General features: G+C 37.7%; 1 protein-coding gene across 1 annotated transcript; it reads left to right on the top strand.

Moving 5' to 3' along the window:
• The first annotated feature begins 691 nt into the window (after positions 1-691).
• On the top strand, positions 692-25316 carry LOC132790483 (protein rhomboid). Its single transcript, XM_060799014.1, has 4 exons — positions 692-1008; positions 21296-21675; positions 24036-24420; positions 24476-25316. The coding sequence occupies exons 2-4, from the start codon at positions 21451-21453 to the stop codon at positions 24805-24807; spliced, it is 942 nt and encodes a 313-aa protein (XP_060654997.1). The 5' UTR covers positions 692-1008; positions 21296-21450; the 3' UTR covers positions 24808-25316.
• Positions 25317-25894: the final 578 nt, after the last annotated feature.

The raw sequence follows: 25894 nt of genomic DNA, 5'->3' as shown, positions 1-25894 counted from the left end.
CATGCTGCATGCCACCAACAAAGTGAGAGAGAGAGCGAGAAACAGATCTCAAATGAGGCAACTTACACAGGCGTCAGCTGCACGCCTCTGAGTAATGAGACTCGTTAATTGTCAGGCTGCTGCTGCCTCAGAGCTTCAGAGCTCGGCTCAGCTGTCCACCTGGCTGCACCTGCCATCGAAACCGGCTTCTTGTTGGCAGTCTGCTCCTGGCTGGCCGACTGACTAACTGATTGAATGACTGCATGATTGCCTGGCTGCCGCTTCTCTTTCGACTGCGCTCTTTAAGCCGTTCGCTCTTTGTTTTTTTTTTGTTGCTGCATTTACCGTTTTGTTTTGTCTCGAAAAAAAAAAACTTGGCAACGTGCTTCGAACCACATCGAACAAGTTCGTCAGTCAGCAGGTGGACTGCCTGCCACCAAAGAGGGGGCATGTGAATTTTGGGTGGTTGTTGCCGGCCGGCTAACAAAAGAAAGAAAAAAGAAAAGCAAAAGCAAAAGCAGGCAAAAGGGTGCCGCAGTAAAACACTGGCAAACACGACAGTCGACAGACGACAGTCGACAGTCCACAGTCGACAATCCACAGTCGAGGGCAAACTATAGCCTGGCGCTACCCTTCTTCGCTAGCGAACTTCCCCTTTTTGGCCATAACTTGTGTGTGCCTCGCGGCAGCGGCAGCGGCACATTGCGAATCTATAAAAGTATCGGAGCGCATAAAAAACGAGCTCAGTAGTGAACGGCACTTTGCAACGCCAACGGCTAACAACGGACTAACTAAAACGCGTGTTGCTCGGTCGAAATCGAATAAAAGCAAAGAAAAAACTCTAATTCAAAGGACACACAAGAGTGCTTAGAGTGCAGAGCCAAGGCAATGCATGGCATTTGTATCTGCAAGATACATTGTGCAGTTGAAACGTGGCCATAAAACTGCATTATTTGCGACTGCTAAACTGCGCTTCAACTCTGCGCTGTAAGCCGTAAGCAGTGGCCAGTAACTTGTCATCATCATTGGGTGAGTAAACACACTCACAAACACACTCACACACACATTCGCATCTATCAGCAGCTTTTGTATCTGTGAGATGTGGCAACAAATAAAACAGCTGCCGCCCCCAAAAAATGTCAACAAGGCATTCATTCGTTTCATTTTCCCCCTCTCTCTGGGCTGTAACTTTTATTTCTCAGGCTGTATCCTGTCTCACTTCCGTCGCTCTGCTTGCCAGCCACACATTGCGTATACGCAATGTAAACGGCGACGTGTGTTTTTGATATGTTTGTTTTTTACTTTGGCCAGCTGCTTTTGTTTTGTTTTTGTTTCTGTTTCTGTTTCACTGCATGAATGAATGAAATGCGCATTCAGCAACATTTGCTGCCCTCTTTCCACTTCCCTTCCCCTTCTCTAGTCTTCTCCTACTTCAGCTGCAAATTGTGTGGGGCACATTCGATACAATCTCGTCATGTCAGTTGATTCGATTTTGATTGTCCAATGTGGGCTGCTCTAATTTCGACTTAGTTTTCATGCAGATAAACAGTTTTGTATCTTGTGTCTACAGCACCAAGTGATACTTGCCCAGCTTGGGCTTCAGCTTCAGATTCAGCTTCTGCTTTGACTGCTGCTGCTGCGTGTAGTTTTGCTCTTTTCTTTTGTTTTCATACATTCAACTCGTTGTTGGCAGCCTAAATTTGAATTCAAAAAGCTGTTAACCGCATAAATATTTCGTTGTGTGTAGGAAGGATTGACGACGTCGCAGTCGGCGTCGCAGTCGACGTCGACGTCAACGGAGGCTGCCTCTGAATGGGGCTTTGAATACCAATTTCTTGAATTTCTTGAATGATGTGTGTGGGCTGCCGCACGCAGCGGTGTCCAAAAACGTTGCAAGCGCTCTCACAGATAACATCACAAAACTAGGCAAGATCCCTCAGCCAAGCAAACTTAAAATTATCATTCACAAGCAATTGAATTATTATTTGTATAATTTATAATAAAAAAAATGTACTAAATAGATATTTGCATAGAAAGTTTTTAATAGTTAAAGTTCTAAATATTCAATTTAAACAATTCTTGAACTACTGATGAATAAAAGTGAACAACTGAAGAGAAAGTTTTCAACAGTTCTAAATACTGATTTTTTTTAATAGTTTTCAGAATTAAATAATACTGACAACTCCAAAGCTAGATTTGTTTTGAAAGTTTTCGATGGCTAAAATATTAAAAACGCAATTTAAAGAATGAATTAAAAACTTCTTCAATTAAGTAAAGCTGCATATTTGATATTGTAATATTAAATTTAAAACTCTAGGAAACTCTTGCAATTCCAAATGCTTAATTTGTAGAATTACTGAAATAGTTTCAACCCAAATACTTTAATTATAGAAATAAGTACTTCAACAATTCTATAATCGAATTATTTGAATTGAAAATACTTCAGCAATTCTTTAAACTATGTATTTGGAATTGGAAATATTGTTTACTTTGAATATGTTATTGTTACAAATTGAGTTGAAATTAACTTGATTATTTTCTTAATTATAATTATTTTTGAATTATAACAGATAGTTATAGTTATAATTTAACACTTTGATACTTTAGTTCTTTTTTTATCAGTTCCGGTTGATCATTAATCGATATTTATGTATAATACATATTATTTCCGAATAATATAGAAAATACTGTTATTTGGAGTAACCAGCATAAAAGATATAATTAAATATTTCTGTTAATTTGTCATTCTTTAAATAACGTATATGCAATTAGCTTTTAATTTCAAATATTAATGATTGTTTGTCAAAACTTGAATCTTTAGCATTTCGCATTGTGAATTTTTGGGAATGTAATTAAAATTATTTATGTTTCCTACTAGTTTTAAAGCTTTAAATTAATTTATTCGTTAAATTATATATATTTACTTTAATATGCTTCACTTCGTTTAGAGTGGCAAATATTGCACAACTGTAAATTAATAATATAATATTTGAACAAACTAATATTCATAAAGCTGTAGCTGTACATGATTTCCACATTGTTGATTGCTCAGTCATAATTTAGAAATTAAATCAAATATATATTTGTATATATTCATATTGCTTTTTTTGTTGAGGTTGCTGTCGATGTCGATGTTGATGTTGTTGTGCTTTTGTTTTACTGTTTAATTTGTTTACATTTTGGTTTATTGATTTATTTATTCATTCACTAAAGTATTTTATTTACTCGCCGCTGCTGCTGCCGTTTAACGCGTTTCATTAAAGGCGAGTTTCAATATTGTGTTGCTGATTGTTGTAAGTACGAATGTATTTTTTTGATTATTAATCGCTCGATTCATTCATTGACAAGGTTTACTACCTTGGCGCACGTGTGGGCGTGGTCGTTGCCTGTCTTTTTATTTTGTGAGTTTTATATTTAACGATTTTGAACGATATTGTTTTTATTTTTGATGTCTGCTAAAACTGCATGCAAATTTTGCGTGCGACGGCAGCTGCTGAAAACCGCTAAAAGCAACAACTATACAAATCCATATATCATGCTTATAAGCACCCATGACATCAGAGTCTCAGAGAGAGAGAGAGAGAGAGAGAGACGCCACACGACGATGTGATCGACGCTGCCTTGAATTTCCACGGCCTGGCTACAACATTGTATGATGTATGAGGCAGACAAGAAACGTGGAAGAGAGAGAGGGAGGAGAGAGAGGTGTGTGGCGATCTCTGGGGGCCTCAGCTGCTTTTGTTGTCGAATGCGAATCCGAAACAAAAACAAAGAAACAAACACAACATGAAAAAAACGCATTAAAAATTATAGCGTTTGCTACTTTTTAAAAATTGTACGCACTGCATTTTATTTTTATATATCTCTACACACATTTTTGTAAATATTTTTTTGTAATTATGTCAAGTTTGCTTTTTTTTTTACACTGCCAACTTTTTGTTTTTGTTTCTGATTTGTTTTCTGTATTTATATCCGTTACCCATAGGGTAGAAGGGTATTATAACTTTGTGCCTTCAGGAGTTGCTTGAATCTAGAGTCAGATAATAATAATTGCAGTATTTATGATTCCTGAAAATTTTGTTGCGATCGAATAAAAATTGGGGAAGTTATATAAGAATTACTTTTGTATCGCAAATTACTAAGGGTCTTCGTTTCTTTGGCTGACAATCTGGTATATTTTGCACTTTGTGGTATATTTTGATTACAGTATATAAATCTACCAAACATACCATTCGGTATATTTTAAGTGTTTTTGTGGTATATTAATTTGGTATATTTTAATATTAATTCCGCAATGTTCAGCTTTCATTCAAAATGGGTATCGGATATCTCAGAGTCGAGCACACTCAACAGTACCTTTAGTACTTGTCTGTATTTTTTTTCTTACACTGAGAGGTGTGAAACGAAGAGCCGTTTAACAACAAACTAGAACTGAAAACTGAAATATGCCCATCTGCAACACAAAGACCTGGATTTTTAATGGGTTAGCTACTCATTTTTTCTGTGTTTTTTGCTGCTGCTTCTGTTACACAATTAAGTAAATAAATCTATTTAAATAATTAAAGTGGAACCCTTTTCTCTCTGTTTTGTTTATCTAGCTAATTTCCATAGTTGAACACTTTAAGATACATATTTCAACTTCAAGATACTTTTTTTCCTCCTCTTGTTATCAGCAAACATTCTTCAACCACTTTGTTTCGCTGTCCCTTTCTCAACTCTCTCCTCCGCCTCTGCCTCAACTTTGAACTTTATTCGTGTCGAATCGTTGTGTGTGTGTGTGTGTTGCAAGCGTTTAGAAAGACAATAGCGCTGAGCAAGAGTTGCAGATAGTCTAGACCTATGAAAAACTAATAAATTAGCGCACTTTATGCTCGAAGAAAATTTAATAAATTTTCCAGCGACTCTTGCATAAGTTGCCCCAGCGACAAACAAAACAGCAGCAGAAGCAGCAGCAACAGAAGCCTCAGTGGCAGCAACAACAAAAGCGCGTTGCACAAAACCAAATCAGAGACCAACAAAGTAATAATAAAAAAAGGTAGCGCGAAAAGAGCCGCAAAAAAGATGAGGCAGGGAAAACGATGTGAAAAGTTGAATGCCTAACAAGTTGAAACACGTTGAAAATGCGAGGAAAAAGAAACAAAAGAGCGTTGAAGAAGCAGAGCTCAGCTCAAGGCAGCAGCAGCAACAACAATGGAAAATGTGGAAATGTCTTGGGAATCTTTCGAAATGGTTCAAGTTGTTGCTCTTGTTGTTGCTGTCGTTGCTGTTGTTGCTGCTGCTGTTGCAGTTTGTTGAATTAGATAAAAGTTTAGGAAATGTTTATGCCAAAAGTAAAGCTATGAACCCAACAGCGAAAGCAGAACCCAACAGCAAAAGAACCCCAAAAAAAAAGCAGCTAGCATTTTATCTGCTTATCGCAGGTAAGTACGGAAAAGGAGCTGAGAAGGGGAGAAAGGGGAGCGTGTAATGGCAGACAGACGGCGGAAATGCAACGAAAATAAATGTGGGTAAAAATGCCAAGCAGGAAAAGTGTTTGCTGCTTGCATTCGGCCAAATGTATCCAACAGATACAGCTAAAGATATAGAGTATATATGTATATAGTATAGGGCTGCAATGGCAAAAGACGCCGTTGTCTGTGCACGTGAATATTTCACACACAAAAACACAAAGCGAGTGGCAAATTACGACACCAACTGTCGTTTGCGACGTCGACTGCAGCAGAGCCAAAAGAATGCCTAACCAGCGCAATTTGCAAATGCGAAATGCGACTGCGACTGCCAATGTGAGTGTGAATGTGAATGTTGTGAATACTATGAATCACAAGAATCAACAGCAGCTAACACCAAGGGAACTCCGCACACTCATCGCTTATCGCAGCTCCCCCCTCTTGGCGTTGCACTTGCCGCTGGCGTTCATTCATCGATAGCGAGCAGTGAAAATTTCGTGCGCGCGACTAAAAACAAAAGAGCAGCCAAATGAGTCGAAACTCAAGACGAGACGAGTTGAGATAAACAAACCAAGTGGCTAACAAGCGAAACAAACAAACAGACGGACAGACAAACATTGCAATGCAATAGAGATGCAGCTGGCTAGGCGCAGATACAGATACTCAGATACTTTTGTGTTGCGTATCTACGTGTGAATCGACACTAAACTGCATAGCTGAAATAACTGAGGCCAACACACACACACACACGCACACACACCGAGAGAAATACAAACAAAACGGCAAATTAGCAAAGCTGTTGAAAACTTTTTTGAAAAGTGAAACGGAACCCAAGTCAGGGTCATTTGCCTATATCTTGTTCGCTATCTGTATATCTATATATCTATGCAAACACATATACACAGACAATTTATATATAGATAATGTAGAACTGGAACGAGTGAGTCAGGCCCACGCAATGCGCCGTCGCAGCGCCGGCAAGCGTCGAGACACCGGCCAACTGAAATCCGCATCCGACTTATTATCGACCCAAAAAAACGAGTTTTTCCCACGGCGGGCGACGGCAGCGACGCGTGGGCAAAACCCCGCATTGAGCTTCAAGCTTCGAGTTTGCTGCTTGGTGCTTGGAGCATTGCGATTCGATTGGAACGCACCCATGGGGCAACAACTACAAAATAATACTGTGCACAGTCCAACAATCAAAAATCCATATCCATATCGAAGTCCAAACTCAAATTGCGCGACTTCGTTTTTGACGTCAGACATTCGTTGACAAATTTTGATACCCACTATCGATAGAGAAGAAGGGTATTATAACTTAAATATGAGAAGACATACTCGTAGTGAAAATTTGGTTGCGATCGGTTGAAAATCTAAATGGAGTAAACAGCTGAAGTCTTAATAGTATATTTCTAATATAGTAGTATATTGATACACCAATTACAATGTGGTGGTTGGTATATTTGGATAATAGTAGTATATCGATATACCAAAAAAAAAAACTTGTTATATTTTGTACTCAATGGTATATTTTGTATGTAGTAGTATATTTCGATTGTACTCTATAGTATATTTTAAATGTAGTAGTATACCAAATGCAATCTGGTACTTTGCACGCTATTGTATATTGCCATTGTAGAAGTATATCGATATACCAATTACAATATGGTGTATTTTGTACTGAATGGCATTAATTTAATGCAGTAGTATACAGATATACCAAATACAATGTGGTATATTTTGCATGTAGTAGTATATCAATACAAACTGGTATTTATTGCATTCTATGGAATATTTTGAATGTAGTTGTACATCGATATACCAGATTGTAAGTATATTTTGTAAATATGGTATATATTCAATGCAGTAGTATATCGAGATACCAAATATAATATAATCTGGATTATATTGTACACTATGATATATTTTAAATGTAGTATATCCATATAACAAATACAATTTGAATGTAGTAATATATTGATATACCATATATAGAGCTTTTGGTATATTTCAGTATTTTTATGGGAATAATAATTTGAATAATTTTTATCGATTATCATGCTTTTGTTATGTTTTACTCTTATTGACTTGGGTATCTCACAGTCGAGCACACTCGAATGTAGCTTTCTTACTTGCTTTTTGCTGTATTTAGCCCCTTTGACACCTTTTCAGTGAGCGGTGACGGGGACGTGGCGCTACCTTCACTGACGTAGCACAATTCTGTGATATGGCACTGCAAATTTGTTTATTACTTGTCAGCAGTTCGTAATTCAAATTCAGCAACAACTCTTTGGCTGTCTCGTGAGCTGTTTCTATTTGTTTTACTATTATCTAATTTCCATCGAAACATCATGTGACAACTATTTGCAGTCGGAAGCACAATTGTAGATTGATTTTATATGATAAAATATATTAGCACATCCACTTTTACAGCAGAGCTCACTCGCTGTTGATTATCTTTAATAAATTGCATTAAATTCCATTGCGTTGATAACTAGAGTATGCAGATTTCTCTTTGACGTGCCGAAGTTGATAATTAAATAAGCAGCACAAATGAATTATTTATTTTACTAAACAATTTGTATTTGGAACTAATAAGAAATCAATAAAAAATGGCCATAAAATAAAGTTGCATAAATTCAACTAATCTTTGCGATAAATTTAACAACGTTAGATGGAAATTTGTTGCGAATCATTTACATAAACATTTAAATTATAATAGAGACTCTCAATCATAAAAATCTCATATTAATAGCCAAACCATATAGATTTATTTATGAGTTCAAAATCCTAATCGCAATAAATGTCACGAGCCAAAACTTCAAATTAAACTATATTCGGGTGTTTTGTGTTTAATAAATTTAGTTGTAAACTCTTAAAATATTTATGAATGGTAAATTGTTGGCAATGTTGAAGAGTGAACTCGACAATTTTTCGAGCTATTATCCGCCACTTTTGGCTGCACTGTGTGCGACCATTAAAACCAAAGTACAGACCCCAAAAAAAAAAGCGAAAAATAAATAAATGTGTGATGTGAAAAGATGTGCATCAAAATTGGATGCATGCATGTGCAAATATGCGAAATGAAATGAAATATTCTGGCAATTAAAACGACACACAAATTTGTACTTAGTTTTGTTGCTGTTGTTGTTGCTGGGTTTTTATGTCTAATTCTTTTTGTTGTTGTCTGGCGTTTGGTGTTTGGTTTTTCTCTTGTTTTTTTTTTTGTTGTGTGTGTGTTTTGTTTGGTGTGTTTTTCGATGTTTTTAAATGTGTTCAACCGCAAAACGAATTATGCAGCTTTGCAGGCAATTTAGTTGGCAACAGCAGCAAGCAGCAGCAATAATATAAACAATACAAATAACTGTAAAATATTTATAATTAAAACATGCCCAATGACAAAACCGAGGCGGGAGAGGAGAGAACATTTTAAATACATTTTGTGTGTTAAACATAATCCCAACCGACTTTTGGTTTTGGTCTGTTTGCGTGTAATTTCGCACACATGTAGATACAAATGCATCTTATAGATACATTTTGCAATCGTTGACGCTGATATTCATCAAATTTGCATTAGCAAATGAGCGCAGCAAAGAGAATGAGTACGAACAAAACACAATAAAGTAAAGCAAAGTCAGCGGCGACGACGTCGGCAGCGTTTCACAGTTAACTCAATTAACTTATAAAATGTAAACTATGCGAGCGGCAACACCAAAACAACAACAATAAAAGCGATAGCAACAACTGCTCGAGTTGGCTAAACGGCAACGGTGATTAACTCTTGGCCACAGTGGGGCATCATCGCAGAAGCGAGCAGCGAGCAGCAGCAGCACATTGGGCCTGGCTTTCCATATATGTAGATGCGTGCCTCGAGATACAGATACGTGAATGTATCTACAAGTTACAAGTTACGCTTTGCAGACTCGCGCAGTCAGCTGAGCGCGAATAATTACCACGCTATCTATATTCAGAGGAGAGAGAGGGGAGGGGTGGGGTGGGGCAAATGTGGCAAGGTAAGGCGCCGTGGCAAAAGGCGGATTCAGTCAAAGCCCAAGTCGACTAAAAATAGTTGTTCGTTCGCGGTGAATGGTTCAAGCTTCAAATGAATGTAGATCGCACACTCTGACCATGGCTAGCAATAGCAATAACTAAAGCAATAGCCTGGCGCTGCATATAGATACTATATTATATTATATGTAGATGCTTGGGTCGACTTTGGTGTTCAGCGCCAGCGGTGCTAATGTGCTTATGAACGCTGAGCTCGAAATGTGATAATCGGACTCTGCCGACTGCCGACTCCAATATCAGTTCAATGTGCGCGATTGCCAAGCGAATGTCCGACAGACGGACGGACAGACGGACGGACAGACAGTTGGACACATTTGCACATTTTGCAGGTATTGAACCCATTAATGGGCGATTTGTATTCACAGCCGCGGTTTTCCCACCAAATGAAAGTCGTTCAAGCCCACCTCTTTTGCCCAATTGATCATCAGGCTAAATTTACTCACTTAGCTCTTTATGTTACAAACAAACGTACATTAGCAATTAGCTTAGATAGTATTGCTTTCCATATGATATCATAATGAAAGCTTTACATTAAGATCTTTATTCTATGAAGGGTTTATATGCTGCTAAAACGCTTTCTCTTTCAAATATTAATTTCTTAATTTATAATTATAGTTTCTTTTTGATGTTAGAAAATGTGTTAAGGGAGTGACTAATAAATCTAAAATAGGTTGGTTTAAATATTATTAGTGAAATGTTTAGAGAGTAACTGATAAAGTAATAAAAGAATTTGAAGATCTCACAATAATGGTCTTAGTAATAATGTTTAGGGGTAACTAAATAAATAAATATAAACTGTTAATCTTACGGAAATAATTAAAGTAATTATTAGAGAAGCGAAGGGCAATACGTTTTAGATAAATCTTATAAAAATTGAAAACTTGCCTATTAATTTTGTTACTATATAATCTTTTAATTTTGGATTTTAAAATGACAACAATTTTTTATTTTAAGGTTTTCTATATATTAGCTCTCATATTTTTTTCCAGTTCAGATTTGATTATATAATTTTTTTTAGCTTGTTTTGCTATAACAATTTTTAACAATATATTTTATGAGTTTACTATCATATAACAAGTTTTTTATATAATTTCCTTTTAGTTTCCTTAGCTAACATTCTTTTAATGAGTTTTTCAATACATTTTTATACCCGCTACACATAGGGAAGTCTTGGGCTTTGTTTGACAATCTGGTATATTTTCCACTCAATGGTCTATATTACTATTTCAATGTACCAAATATAACATTTGGTATGTGGTTTTAATACTTTTCGGTTTATTAATTTGGTATATTTTAAAAATAATACCACACAGTTTTGCGTTTATTCACAATGGGTATCTCACAGTCGAGCGCATTCTTACTTGTTATTAGATATTAGCTTTTTTCACTCTTCAGATCTTTAAGTTAATTATCCTAATAATTTAAGCCTTTAGCTTTCAACCTCTGACAAACGATTTAAACCGCAGAATCCATTACTCAGTTGCATTCCCTCTCTTGCATTTCTCTGAAATCTCTTAAGATTTGCACTAATAATTTGCATTTTTGCTGGCCCTGGCTACATTGTCAACTAGCCGCTTCTCTTGTTTCCTGACCCATTTGACCAGGTTAAAGTTCTTTTGTTGCTTCGCTTGTCTCTTGGGATTGTCGCTGAGGCCGAAAGCTGAGCCAGAAAAAACTACAGAGTCGAGAATGTAGAGTGGAGAGAAGAGAACACAAAAGCCTTTTCATGCCATTTTCATTTCCATTATCGTGCGAATTGTTCTAGCTGCTTTTCTGCATTGCTCAGTCCCCTCTTTTTTTTCCCGTCTGTGTCTCTGTCCACGCAATTTTCTTGTTGTTTTCTTATTAACATTATTTCTCTGTTGATGTTTTGTAGTTTTTTTTTTGTTTTAAGTTTTTGTTTTTGCTACGCCCTGCCGCCCACTCTTGGCGCATAATTGCCTTTTGATGTTGATGTTGTTGTTCTTATTTTGTTGTTGTTGCCGTTGGCCATGTTCATGTTCAACTCCTGCAGCAGCTCTCCCCGAGAGAACTCGACTGACTTCGAGGTCGTTGCGCATTTAAAGTAACATTAATTGTTATGATTTACAATGAGAAAAATCATAAATTAATTATTCATTGCGAGGGGGAAACGCACAAAGTCACGTCGCTCTCTCTCCCTCCCTCCCTCCCTCTTAACTTTGACCAGTGGTCAACAGAGAGTTTCCTTTCCTTGTTTGCTTCCGCCAGGCGATTCCTAAGAATTACCTTTGAGAGAGGGAAGAGAGAGGGGAACAGAGTCTTGGCTGTGTTGTTAATGGTTATAGACCAATTAGCTAACGGAACTACGTGCAAATCGTTGCATCTTGTTGCTGCTGTTGCTGCTGTTGCTGCTGCTTAGCTTAACCGTTCAATGATGCGGTTCATTTTCCGACTCATCTGAGATAGTTTTGCATCTGCTTGTGGATGGTGCTCTTACTGTTGCTGGTTGCCACTTGGAAAGCGGGTTAATTGATGGCTTTTGCATTAAATTGCCACGCTCGACAATCAGCGGGGCAATTGCTGCACACACATGCATCCAACTATCTGTATCTGTCAATCTGTATCTGTGTATCTGTGCTGTGCTGTGCATTTGTATCTTTTGCATGTGCAGTCGCGTTTTGAAGTTAATTATCGAGTTCATGTTCGTGCCGCAATTTCTTAAGCTCTATTAGATCAGTGCAGAGAAATTCACAGCCTAGATAACTCTCTGCGAGCGGGGAGCAAAGTGAAGAAGTCTTCTTCGATAGGGCCAACACATTGCTAGAGCATAAATCAAGTGTGTGCCCACATTATGATATTCTCAGTGACAGTGCCACATCTGCCACCAAAACTAGAACTATTTATTCCAACACACACGCACACACACACACACACAGAGATACTTGCCACAAGTTCACGTCATCAGCGTCGTGCTTTGCGTCTAGACGTTGCCCAGTCAAATCTGCTTAGCTTCCATCGCAGCCAACGCACATTAATCGGCTGCGTGCTAAATTTATTAATATGTCAATGCTGTCTTCCCTCCTCCTGCTCCTCCTCTTCTCTTCCTCAATCCCTCTCATAGTCTTGCGTCTCCTTGAGAGCAGATAACACAAATGTTTTCTCGCCTCAGTGGCCTTATGCCAAATGCTAGTTGACATTCCCTAAATTCTTTTCATCTATCTCTCTTTGTTTTTTCTGTTTTTTGTCGTCGACAATTTCGTCATATTTGCCGCCATCGATCGAATGCTAGTTTTCGAATTATTTAATTCAAGTCAGACGACCAAAAAACTAAACTTCCCTTCGATTGCTTTGCGTGATTCATTTTCCTATATAGTTTTGTTGTTATTTTATTATAAACATAATGTTTGTCTTTTCTTGCTGTGTTTTTGTTTCTGCTATTTTATTCCATTTTTCTCTTTTTTGGTATATATTTCCGTGTGAACTTCCGTTTTTGTTGACTACCCCCAGCTCTTCTCCTCCTCCTCCTCCGCCTTCTCTATCCATTCAGAATGTCCCATGTCCGTTGCCTGTCTGCAAAAGGCAAAAGTTTGGTACGTGTTTGAAATATTGATAGCGAGTGCAGAGACCACAACAACCAACAGACACTCAGTAACGCAGTGGTGGTTGCAACAACAACAACAACAACACAAAAAACAACAACAACAAACTCACAATCTAGCAACACCTAGTCGATGGTCTGTCCCTCTCCGTCTCCCTTTCCTGTCTCTGTCTCTCCCACAGTCTGTCGCTTTTGGCGATTTTGCTTTGGCTGCACGACAGCACTCTCTGTGTTCCCTCTACTCCCTTGGGTGTCCGCCCCCCTCTCTTGTTGGTGGTGTCCCCCTTTTACGGTGCCATTAGACAATAACTGGTAATAATCGTTGAACCGTAAAATAAACATGGATACGCGCTGCACTTGTTTAGGTAACACCAAGCAACACCCAACAACCAGCAAAGCAGCAACCAACAAGCGACCAACAAACAACAACCAAGCAACAACCCGCCGCGTGGTCAGGTGTCGATGTCGTCGTTGTCGTTGTCTGTGTCTGTGTCTTTCTGGCTATCTTGTGCAGGTTATTACGTCTGCCAACTACCAACAACTACCAACTAACAACTGGCCTGGCCAATGCCGGACGTTAACTGATTTGTGCATTGACGCGAAGTCGTAGAAATATTCAGCATAAATACTGTACCTTTGGACTTAACCCAAGTTGTGGTGCACCTCACTTTTGTGCTGTGTTGTCGTGGCTGCCTCCGAATGACTTGAAATGGTTTTAATACTTGCCACAAAGCAAACAATATGCTTATGCTATATTTGTGAACCGCAGAATGCGTCGCGCATTGTTGCGAATCATTTTTCACAGCTGCACACAATGCTGGCAAATATTTATTGAATACAGAATAAAGTTTATTCTTTACTTTTCTCACCAACTATTGACTCTCGACATTAACTTGAATGCTATAAAAGTTTTTTAAATTGATCTATTATTACTTAATAGTTGCTATTCACTTTGGAAACTTAAACTAGAAAATAAACAAATGAGAAAGCTACTGTTGAGTGTGCTCGACTGTAAGATCCCATTTTGAGTAAAAGACAAACAGTGTGGTATTATTCTAAAAATATACTGCAAAATACTAAAAATATACCAAATGCTATATTTGGTATATTGAATAGTACTACATTCAAAATATAACAGAGTGCAAAAAATAACAGAATATCACTAGCGTTAAGTAGGCGTATTTTCCCATAAAAAAAGAATTTTCTTAAATAATTCCAGAAATAAAACAAATAATCCATGAATTATAAATACTAGAGTTATTATTTTATGCACCAAAAATCGTGGCTCTAGTTTCAAAATTATGCTTAGTACAAATGAAATTAAATAGAATCGTTAAAGATAAACATAAATAATAAAGTTTTTACAACATAAAATCTTAAAAAATAATCAAATCATAATCATCAAATTTTCAAATGTTCATTAAAAGTATTTTTAAGAAAGTACACATGAATAATTAAGATTTTTCGCAGCTCCAGAAATGGTTTTTATTTCCCAATTGACTGAGGAATGAACCAATTCTTTATTTTATTAACAACTAGTGACCCTACAAAGATCTTGAAAGTTAACTTAACTCTCTTAGAAAATACAATTACAATTGTGATTTTTCAAAGCTCTTTGTGACGTTAGAAAATACGAGGAATTACTCACGAAAATGGTACAAATATAATCAAATATAATCTTCAAAAATAAACATAAAAAATTAAGTTTTTACAACTCTTAGAAAATAATAAATATTAAGTGCGCCTCTGAGCTCAATCTTAATAAAACAATTATTTAGCGGCTTAAAAAAGATTTACTTCAAATTGATTTAATTATTTTTAAAGAGAACCAGTTTGACATTTGCATCTGCTTAAATTGATCTTCAACCGCTAGACTAGTCCAGGTTTCATTTACTTTACCATTTGGTTTTTTTTATAGCTCTTTGGTAATTTCATTTGAAATCTTAGACTTGCATGTGCTTTGCTCTCCGACTGTGTGTCTGTAAGCATCCCATTTGATTGCTCAATCTGTGAAATGTGAAAATGTAAACGCGCAACTGAACTGGGGTAAGTGGTTCCGTTTGCTGTTCTAAATGAGTATCTTAAGTTCATCAGCAGAGTCAGACAGAGCTTCAGCTTCTGTTGAAATCTCTGCCACACACACACACACACATACACAAAGCAGATACAGATACAGAAACCGAACCAGATACAGATACAGATACACAAATACAAGTAAGCTCTCGCTTGTAGGTTAAGTTTTATGTCAAAAATTTTACGGCTAGCGCGCAGTGTGGCCTCAGGAAGAGATCGACTTGAGGGGAAGAGGGGGGTAAGACGTGGTGTTGTTGTTGTTGTTGTTGTGGATGGGCAAGTGTTTCACACAGTAAACTCAAAGTTAATGAAATTAAAACGTAAGCAAGCAAGCAGCAGGCAAACGCAATAAACACAAAAGAAATTACAATTAAATTGAAAGCAGGCAACAAGAGATTCAGTTTATGTTTCCCCTCCCAATTGTCTCTCGCTCTCTCTGCTTCTGCTGTGTTACTGCTGCTGTGGCATGCAACCCAAAATGGAAATGAACTCTCTGCAGTCGCGTGGGCAGTTGCAGTTGCTCCTCTCATATATCCGACGACCCCAACTTCGGTTCCGTTTGCTTTATGGCGAGCTCTATCTTGATGCTCCATTTGCTGCTCCTCTGCTTCCTCGTCTTCCTCCTCCGAGCAGCTTCTCTCGCACTTGTTTCCCTCGCATGACGTGCGGCTTTTAATCGCATTCATTTCAATTGCCGGAATTTGATTGTGAAATGAGCAAAGACTTTTGGCGTTGAGATACCTCCACTGTCCCTTCTCTCTCTCTCTCTTGTCTAGCTCCACTTTCTTTGCTTAGCCAAGTGAGGCGCGTCTCCTCAGTCGCCTGCACTTTTCTTTCATAACTATTTCAACAGCAACAACAACAACAACCACAAAAAAAAGTGCAAATTTAATGTTAATGGCAAAGTTAATGTTAATGTTATTGTTTATACTCGCATGTGAGTATTACGTACTTAGAGCTTCGCTTGTTAAAAGTGAAACCTCAGGCTACACATTCTCAAACTTCCTAACTTCCTCCTCCTCTCTCTCTCTTTGTCTGTCTGCCTTGGTTTTTTCTTCTGTCTGCTGTCTGTGCGTGTTTTGTGCAGAGTCGCGCATGTTTTTCAATTATAGTTTTTCAACAATTTTCTCGTCATTGTTGTTAATGTTCGTTTCTGTTTGTTGCCCCGTTGCTCTGTTCATGCAAAACTTTCTATATGCATTACTTGTTTAGTAGTCGCCTTAGTTCTTTCACTTTGCCAACAACAGCACCAAAGTCAACACACCCATCTCTCAACCCATTCCAGCCCACCCACAAAAACTCTTCCAAGGCCGTTGAGGAGTGCTGCCAACTTGTTTTTTTCTATTTTTGTTTTTCACTTTTCACAAGTTTCCCATCAACATTTAAGCCCAGTCATAATTATTATGCACATTTCGCTTTCTCACACTCACAAACATTTCCTTTTGTTTTCCCCTTGGCCCCCCCGCTAAGCTTTTCCATCGCTTTTCCAGCGACTTTTCTACACTCGCGCAGATCGCTCGTGGCGTCTGTAATTAAAATTTTACTTTGCACATTTCACTTGACTTTTCTGTCACTCGCATTGCAATTTCGTTTGTGCGTATGTTTGTTTCTCTTTCTCACCAAATGCATTTTTATTTTCTTCTTCTATACAACTCTTGTAAACGCCATTCACAATGGCAACTTTTAAGCTGACAAATACTTTTCGCATACACTGTATGTGTTACAACTTTTTGGGCAGCAGATGTCACTCCTTGTTTTCACAGACAATGTTATGTTAGTCACTGTAGATTTTCATTAGGATGTGTCAGATCAAACGCTTATAATAGTAAAATAATTAACATAGTAAAAAGTGTTATTTTACAGTTATATGTTATCAACTGTTTAACATTTTCTGTAAACTTTATGAGCAGATATGTACATTTAGCTTGACGCCTTAAAAGTCTAGTTAAAGTAAAGATTTTATTACCTGACAATTTGACGCTGTATTTGTATAGATTTCGATACCTCTCAACATAAATTTAAAGTATAATACAATGAAACTTAATTTATGATTAATTTGCGATTTTAATGTCATCTACTTGTTAATAATATGGGCTAGTAAGCTTTAAAGATTTCAATACTTTTCCTATTTTAGAAACTTCAAATCTACAGCACAATAATTAACATAGTATTGAAATGTTAGTTTGCTGTACAGTGAAAAGTTATCAAATAATGAACAGTCTTTGTAAAAGTTCCTAAGAGTTACTTATAACATATAAATTTGGCACATTATTTGGGCTAGTTACTTTTAAAAATTGTAATACGAGTGTAAAGATTTCATTACTATATACAAATTAGTCACATCAATCTATAGTACAATAACTAACATATGTAGAATTAAAATGTTATTTTGTTGTACATTGAAATGTTAATAACTGATTTACATTATCAGTAAATGTTATCAGGTGATTAACATTTTCTGTACATGGTTTTAGCAGATACAAATTTAAATTTGGCAATTCATGGAATAGTTAGCTTAAATGATTTTATAACTTTTATCAATTTAGTAACATCAATCTATACTACAACAATTAACATAGAAATGTTAGTAGAATGTAAATACTTAAATTTAACATATTGTTGTAGGCCGCTTAGCGTTACTGCATTTATTTCTTTTGTCATTTTAGGAATATTAATCGACAGTACTATTATTACCATAGCATGAAACTGTTAGTTTTCTATATATTGAAATGCTATCAAGTAGTTAGCATTCTCTGCAAATAATATTCAGATGTCGCACATTATATGGGAAACATTTCCTAACATTTATCATTTTAGAAGCATAAATCTACAGTACAATAAATGATAATAGTTCAGCCGCCAAAGAAGACAAATATCATAGCAGGAAATTCTCAATTGTGCCTTAATTAACAGCAAAATTAAGTAATATAGTCACCAGTTGAATTATTGTAACATTCATCATACAAATTTAAGGAAATTAAATTAGACTTAATTAACGCTTAAAGCTGCATTTCATTAACTATAAATATTTTATGAAATTCCCTTTTCTAAAAAAAATATGAAACTATTTGATCCCTTCGCTTCGTTGTGCATTGTGCATAATTTATATGTTAATTGTTAATTGAATTATATTAATCTCTGTTGCACTCAATGCCTAACAAATAAACAAATTGATAAGCTTTTTATGCCGTAGGTCGTGTCCTTTTTATGAAATAATTTTTTATTTATTTAATTATTTGCAAACGCATGAATTAATAAAGCACAAAATGAAGGAAGGCAGCAGCAAAAAATATAGTTACGATATATTCGTAAAAGGGGCGCCACACGTGATATTTGATAAATACAAATGCAAATAATGCAAATACAAATAGCCAACATTATGCAAATTAAATATTTTGCCTGTGCAAACACAAATACAAACTCTCCACATAGCCGAATCAAGTGGGCCAAGTGGCATGTGGTCGAGTGCGGGTTCGAGTTCGAGCTGGGCAGAGGGCTACTTAGTAAGGACGAAAAGGACAGAGGGCAATGGGAGAGGAGAAAGGGGCAAAAGGTTAGCTGGCCCGTAGTTAGACTTAAGGAGCTTCAATTGCTTGCATAATCCACATAGTACATATTGTTCATATGTATGTATGTGTACTTTCAAATACACTCTCTCATATGCATACATAACTAGCACACTTGAAAGTTTAATTCCGCTCAATGCTGCCGAGTTGGTTCAAGGATATGTGCGTGTCCTCAATGGGTAGCTAAAGCAACTTGCGTGTGAAGGCCAACAACCCAAACTCAAACTCAAACCCAAACCAAAATGCAAGCCAACAAATATACGAGTATCGACAGTAAAATACTGAACGCTTTAAGGACATTAAGGACATGCATAGTACACTGGCTACACCTGTCGATATTTGTACAGTTCAGTTTCGGTTTTGGCATGCGCTTCATTAAAGCGAAACAGTCCGAGACCGGTTTAGCGCCCAAGGATCTGAAAGGATCGAAGGAGATGGAAACGCACAGCATTTCCGTTCGCTCTCTCTCGCAAAACTCGTTTGGCAAGAAAGTGTCCTGACGGCCAGTTGGCCAAGGCAAAGGCGAAGGCACCCCCCCAATACATAGTACCGTTCTCCCTCAAACCATCTCTGAGCGCATTGTCCCCATTCCGAAGTCGATACCTTTTGTTTTGCGGCAGCAGCAGCAGAAGCAAGAAAACAGCTCCAAAAGGTAATCACCATTAAAACTCATTACCAAGGGCAACTGCCAAATGTCGAAACACAGCGCCAAGCCAACCGAAGCGAAGCGAAAGCCAAAGCCAGGACGAGGCCAGGCACGCCATGGCCATGCCAATACTCGACAGGACACTAAAAACTAGCACTGGCCACATAAAGTACTTTGCCCAGCTCTACGATTAATCCATACAATGTACCCAAAAACCAAACAGCAACATGCTGCGACAACACCAACACCAACAGCCAACAACAACAACTACCAACAACAACAACAACAACCAACAACAATAGTCACTATATCAACAAAAACAATTTACTTCCTTTTGGCCGATTTTATGGAGCAGATGAACTTTAATTTACGATATATCAAACTGCTTTCATTGACAACCTTTACAACTCGTGGATAATTCAATTAGCGTTTCCTTTTAGCAAAAAAGGGAGTGAGTAGTTGATAAAGTGAATCAATATCTGTCGCAGAAAAGTTAACTTGTTGTTTTAACTTGTTTTAAATCTCATTTGAATCTATGCGAGTCAAGGGAATATGACCGAAGAATGAATGGATGAAGTATAAATACTTAATTGATAAACAATAAAAGTTCTCAATATCATTCCTATTGTTGTTTTAAAATAAAACGATTTATGATTATACAAAAAATTCTCAGTATACTTTAGATCAAGAAATATGCAGCAATTTAAAGTTAAGATTAAGATAATGGATAATATTAGTTATAATGGAAATTCTGAATTTGTATGCAGCAATTGGTATTTAACAAAAGGAATCAATATCTAGTCTAGTGTGCTCAACTGTGACCCGCTAAAAGAAAAAAGAATAAAAGAAAAACCGTGCAGTAATATTCTTAAAATCTATCAAAAATATGCCACAAAAATACTAAAGTATACCGAAGGCTATATTTGGTATATTGAATAGTACTACATTCGAAATATAGCATAGATTACATAATATACCAGATTGTCAGGATTGTCCCCATACCAAAAAAAAAAAAAGTTAACAAAGAGAGTTTATTTATATCCCATTAATATAAAATGAATTTAGCTAATTATACAAGAAGTGATCATTATTTTTTCTACCTTGCTTGAGAAATACGAATCCAATTTAAGAGTAAAAGGAAATTATTTATTTGATGTGCTAATACAACAATTATTTTTTCCCTCTTTGATACAGAAATAGTAAACCCAATTGTACTTTGCAAAGCATTTGCTAGCATATGCATAATTGGATGACAATATTTGCCCTTAGCTGAGCTCTTTTTGAACTCATCTCTGGTTACTATAGTAACTATAATGTTACAGCATAGGAAAACAGATCAAAAACAGGCATTTGTCATCAGCAATTGAAGCAATCAATTGACATTGTCTGCTAGATTATTTCCTATTTCTCTTGTAAATAATCTTTTTTTGCACGAACATTGAAAAGATGAGCTTGCTTAAATGCAGATCTGGTTGGGGTTGGGCAGGTTTTCTGCTGCTGTTGTTGTTGTTGTGTCTGGCTGTGTCTGAGTGCTTCGATGTGCAGCGGATATAAATTTGTTTGTCAAAAAATGTGCTAGGCAGCAGCAAGAGAGAAAGAGAGGAAAGCGAGTGAGAGAAATAAATTGCGACTGTTTTATGGCTGTCTAGTGACATTACAACAGGCATTTTTATAAACACACGAAAGGGAAGACATTGAGTGGGGTGTTATTGACTTGGCTGGCGCCGTCGACAACTGCCAAATAGAGTCTCGAGAGTCGAGAATAATTGCGCTGCAGTTGTGTCGCAGTGTGGCAGCAGGAACGTGGATATTGTTGGACAGACAACCTTGAGCTAATTTGGCAAGGAAAAAGCTATCAGAGAATCTTCTACTCTTCCCATCTCTTCTCTTCTTTGCTGTCTGCTGTCTCTCACTGACTCATTTAACGTTACGTTTACTTCTCTTTCTCTTTCTGCAGGGGCCAACTGTGGGCCAGACAAAATTCCTCGCACAGCGCCGTCGGCAACATCATGACAGCCGCTAAGTGGGGCACCGTCACAAGGCAGACGCCCCAAAAATAGACGCGGCAACGCCAAAGGCAACGGCAACAACAACAACGGCAACAAATCGGAAATGCTTGCGGCAACCGTCTTGCAGATGCCGCCACAATCTCAATCCCGCAACAGCGGCCTGGTGCTGGGCGTCTGTCTCGACCAGCTGATGCAGCAGCCAGCAACAATGACAGCAGCCAAGTCACTGCCAGACTCAGAGTTTAGCAAGGAGAAGCAGTTGACAACATCGCGTTCCATGCGCTGTTGGCCACCGCCCTGCTTCATTCTGTTCGTCTCGCTGCTCGAGGTAGGTAACCAAAAATAAATAAAAGCTGACCATCCCATTGCATTCCTTTCTCCACCTCCCCCAATCTCTAATGCGATTAACCTCGTCGTGCCACAGAGGGGTTGATTGAGTTGCGGCCACACACACACACACACCCAAACAGTAAAGTAGTAAAAACTCCACTCGTTGCCATGTTGCCATGACATCGAGCACATTGCACAACACTTGCCACTTGCCACTTGCCACTTGCCACTGCTGCATTGGCCACTGCACGTGCCAAATTGGGCGCTTTAATTGCCAACATCGAGTGCGACCAGCGCCTTAAATTAATGGTATTATACTTGTAACTTGTTATAATTTAAATTGAAAAATTTAGTTGCACCCAAAAGGGAAGTTTTATGCTGCATTATAATTCGAACATTCTTTTTATCAAGCAAAGTTTTTGCACTGCAAAGGAACTTTCTAATTGAAAATGGTTCTTAAGTTGACACTGGGAAAATGTCTCAAAAAAAAGGTATTAAAATGATGACACTATTCAAAGTTATTAAATAAAAGTAGATTGACAAACGATGTTAGATTCTCTTCTTCAATAACGATTTCCTAAGAAGCTTAAACAAATGCTGAAATGTTATTTGATTATGAAAAAGACTTCGAAGTATTATTTATTTAACACAGACTTGTTATTGTAGTGGTATTAAAAATACGATTCAATGTTATTAAAAAACAGTAAAAATATATGAGAACTGTTATACTTTTTCAATAATATATATATATATATATATATATATTAGTATATTTTCAGTATATTTTTGGTATATTAAGTTGGTATATTTTAACAATAATACCTCCTTCGCATAATTAAGCTGTTATTAAATAAAAGTAAATTTATGAGAGCTGTTACACTTTTCCTATATTACACATTATGGTATATTTATAGTATATATTTTCGGTATATTAAGTTGGTATATCTTAACAATAATACCGCCTTCACACAGTTATGCTGAAACTTTCTGCTTGTTTGACTCTGCACTTCAAATTTAGGCAAAGACTTTTAAGTATTATTTTTTTGTCAAGAACCTTAAACAATTTTCATTAAACTGAAGGGTAGCCACAGAGCTGCTCTATAAAATCAAATTTTTATTCGCCAAAAGTGAGTTAAAATTCACCCTCTATTGTTGAAATGATGGGATAGATTAGCAACTACATAAAAGATGTGAGTTTCCTTATGGTTTGATTTTTACAACATGCTTCCCCTTGTTTACTACGAAGTTTAAATTGCAATCATCTCGAAAGGAACTTGGGAAATAACATCGCTTATAGCTTTCGCTATTTAATATGCAGCATCTCAGCCACAGCCACAGCAGCTGTTGCTGTAACTGAGCTCTGTTTCCCCCTTCTTGGCCGGATCATTTTGTAGATGCATCTGGAGATGGGCCATACATAAACTAAAGTTGTTTGCTGTTGCTGCCCAAAAAGGGTGGTGGTTCGATTTGGGGTCTCTGTGGGTGTCCTCGAGTACACACAAAAAGAAAAAGAACCTGATCATATTTCAGCCCCCGTGAACTGTTGGTCGCAAATAAATTGCCGACTGGCCATAAAACGAATTGGCGAGGCAAGAGCCAAAGCAAAAGCAAAAGCATTTGCAAATGGCATTTGGCTTCCGGGTAAAGGATATATCAAACAGCAGAGAATGCGCGAAACAGGAGACGAGTTTGTCCCCCCATCTCCATCCCCATTCCATCCAACATCGACCCCAAACGTGGCTCGGAGTGCGTGCGAAAATCCAACACTTTTGCACTGCTCTCTGACTCTGTCTACAGTGTCTCGGTCTGGGTCTGGGTCTGAGTTTTGTGTCTGCCACTCGCAGACTGGACGCCGCCAGCCACACACACACTCACACACACATTGAGACTGAGACTCAGGAGGGGGCAATTGCAATTGGGATTGGGAATGGCTATTGAGTTTGGGGTCTCTGGAATGTGGTAAGGCGCATGAAATTTGCCATCGTCTCGCCACTGTCTGCTGCCAGTCTCGTTGTTGTTCCCGTTCTCATTCTCTCTCTCTCTGTTTTTCTTGGTTCGCCTCGCAGCTCAGCTTGAGGGGTTGCTTTGGCTTTGCCTTTGGATTTTCTTGGTTTTGTTTTCGATTTTCTTTTGACGGCGCCGTTGAGGGGGGGCTGAAAAATAGCTTACATTGTGATGGCTTTATTGCCGCCCCCAATGCGACGAAATAGAAAAAGAGTATGTGTGTGGATAGAGCTGAGAGAAAACTTTAAGCACTGTCGAAAAAAGCTTTGTAAATTGTTAAGGCTTGGCCAACATTTATCAACTGCGCGTTGAACCCCTTTTTGATTTGATTTGTCATTTTCTTTATCCTCACAGATCTTTGTCTTTGTCTACGTTGGCTCTGCACCGCCGGAGGACTCGTTGCTCATCTATCGACCGGATCGTCGCCTGCAACTTTGGCGTTTTATCTCCTATGCCCTGCTCCATGCCAGTTGGCTGCATCTTGGCTTTAATGTGTTCACCCAGTTGCTTTATGGCCTGCCACTAGAGTTGCTACATGGCTCGGGACGCACTGCGGTCGTCTATTTGGCTGGTGTGCTCGCTGGTTCGTTGGGCACCAGTGTTGTCGACTCCACAGTGTATCTGGTTGGGGCCAGTGGCGGTGTCTATGCTCTGCTGGCTGCCCAATTGGCCAATGTCTTGCTCAACTTTGGCCACATGCGACACGGACTCGCCCAGCTGCTTGCTGTCATTATTTTCGGTAAGTTTCCCTACTCAACTGCCTTAGGTTTTATTTAATTAGTAACCCTCTCCAGTCTCTTGCGATCTGGGCTATACGTTGTACTGCCGCCAAATGGCCTTGTTGGAGTATCAACCTGGCGCTGGACCCGCGATCTCAGTCTCGTACATTGCGCACATGACGGGCGCCTTGGCAGGACTCAGCATGGGACTGTTTCTGCTCCGACAACTGGATGGCAGCCTGCGTCCTCGATTGCTGCGCTGGCTCGCTTTGGGTGTGTGGGCCACGTTTAGTGGATTTGCCTTTGCTTTTAATTTGGTCAACACGGTGACTGCTCAGCTGTTGGCCGAGGAGGAGGGCGAGGTGATCAAGCAGCATTTGTTGCACGATTTGGGCATGGAGCGTTGAGAGACCGCAACAAAACAAAACAAAGACTGATGAACCCAGTCAGGCCCTGAAACTATACTCGATCATATCTGAATAATAGACTAGTCATTAGCTCGTAATGCATTCCAGGACAATGTGCTCAAAAAAGTATAACTCTAAGAACCTGTAAAACAGATTGAAGAGTTCTCTCTTCTCTCTCGTGTCGTTCAGGTGCGCTCAAATGGAAATCATATGCTAACAATTATCTTATGTAAATGCCAAAAAACAAAAACTAAGAATGGAGAAATACTTAAATTTGCTAACTGAGCGAGGCTCAAATACAGAGACTTTGATAACCCATGCAAACTATGCCGCTTAAGAATAGAGTTCCTCTATTCATCCTACTTAGTGCTATGATATTCTATACAATATATGTTTATGAAATCATCCATGTATTTATGAAATTATTAAATGCCAGTCTTAGCTAGTTAGGCTACCAATAACTCAAGTCCCATCCCAAATGCGGAAACCGTCAATGCAATAAAATATCTACAAACTATTTGAAAACATTTTTGTTGATTATTTAATGGAAATGGAGGTAAGTAAATACATATGCGTAAAAATTAGTAAAGGTAAAAAAACGAGAAGAACATTCCCGCTACTCATTAACAATGATACCGAACTTTTTACGATCAAAGGTAACAAATTAATAATAAAAAAGGAAAAAATAGTATAGTATATTTTCCATACTACTCCATTCAAAATATACCATGATGTACAAAAGATACCAATAAATTTCCTGTAAAAACAATATTCTACCCTATGGATAATCAGTCAAAATATACCATAAAGTATTAAATACACCAATAAATTTGATTACAATTACAACTCTCCTTTACTCTATGGAGAGTCAGTATGAAAATAGTCGGAAAAACTAATTATTGCTAAAGTTCTTTTGTGCAAAAATAATATACCCGTTTTTATGCCAATGCTTTTCGGAATTTACTCACAAAATATTTGGCAATATAAATAAAGTAGCATAAAATATATATATTTTTATATTCGCCATTAATTCGATTACATCTCTATGCAGCTCAAAAGAAAAATCGCAAGTAATAAAAAGCGAAAA

This window comes from Drosophila nasuta, chromosome 3 (genome assembly GCF_023558535.2).
Source record: "Drosophila nasuta strain 15112-1781.00 chromosome 3, ASM2355853v1, whole genome shotgun sequence".
Lineage (NCBI taxonomy): Eukaryota > Metazoa > Arthropoda > Insecta > Diptera > Drosophilidae > Drosophila > Drosophila nasuta.
Note: the sequence above shows the minus strand (reverse complement) of the source record. Positions and strands in the feature narration are given on the sequence as shown.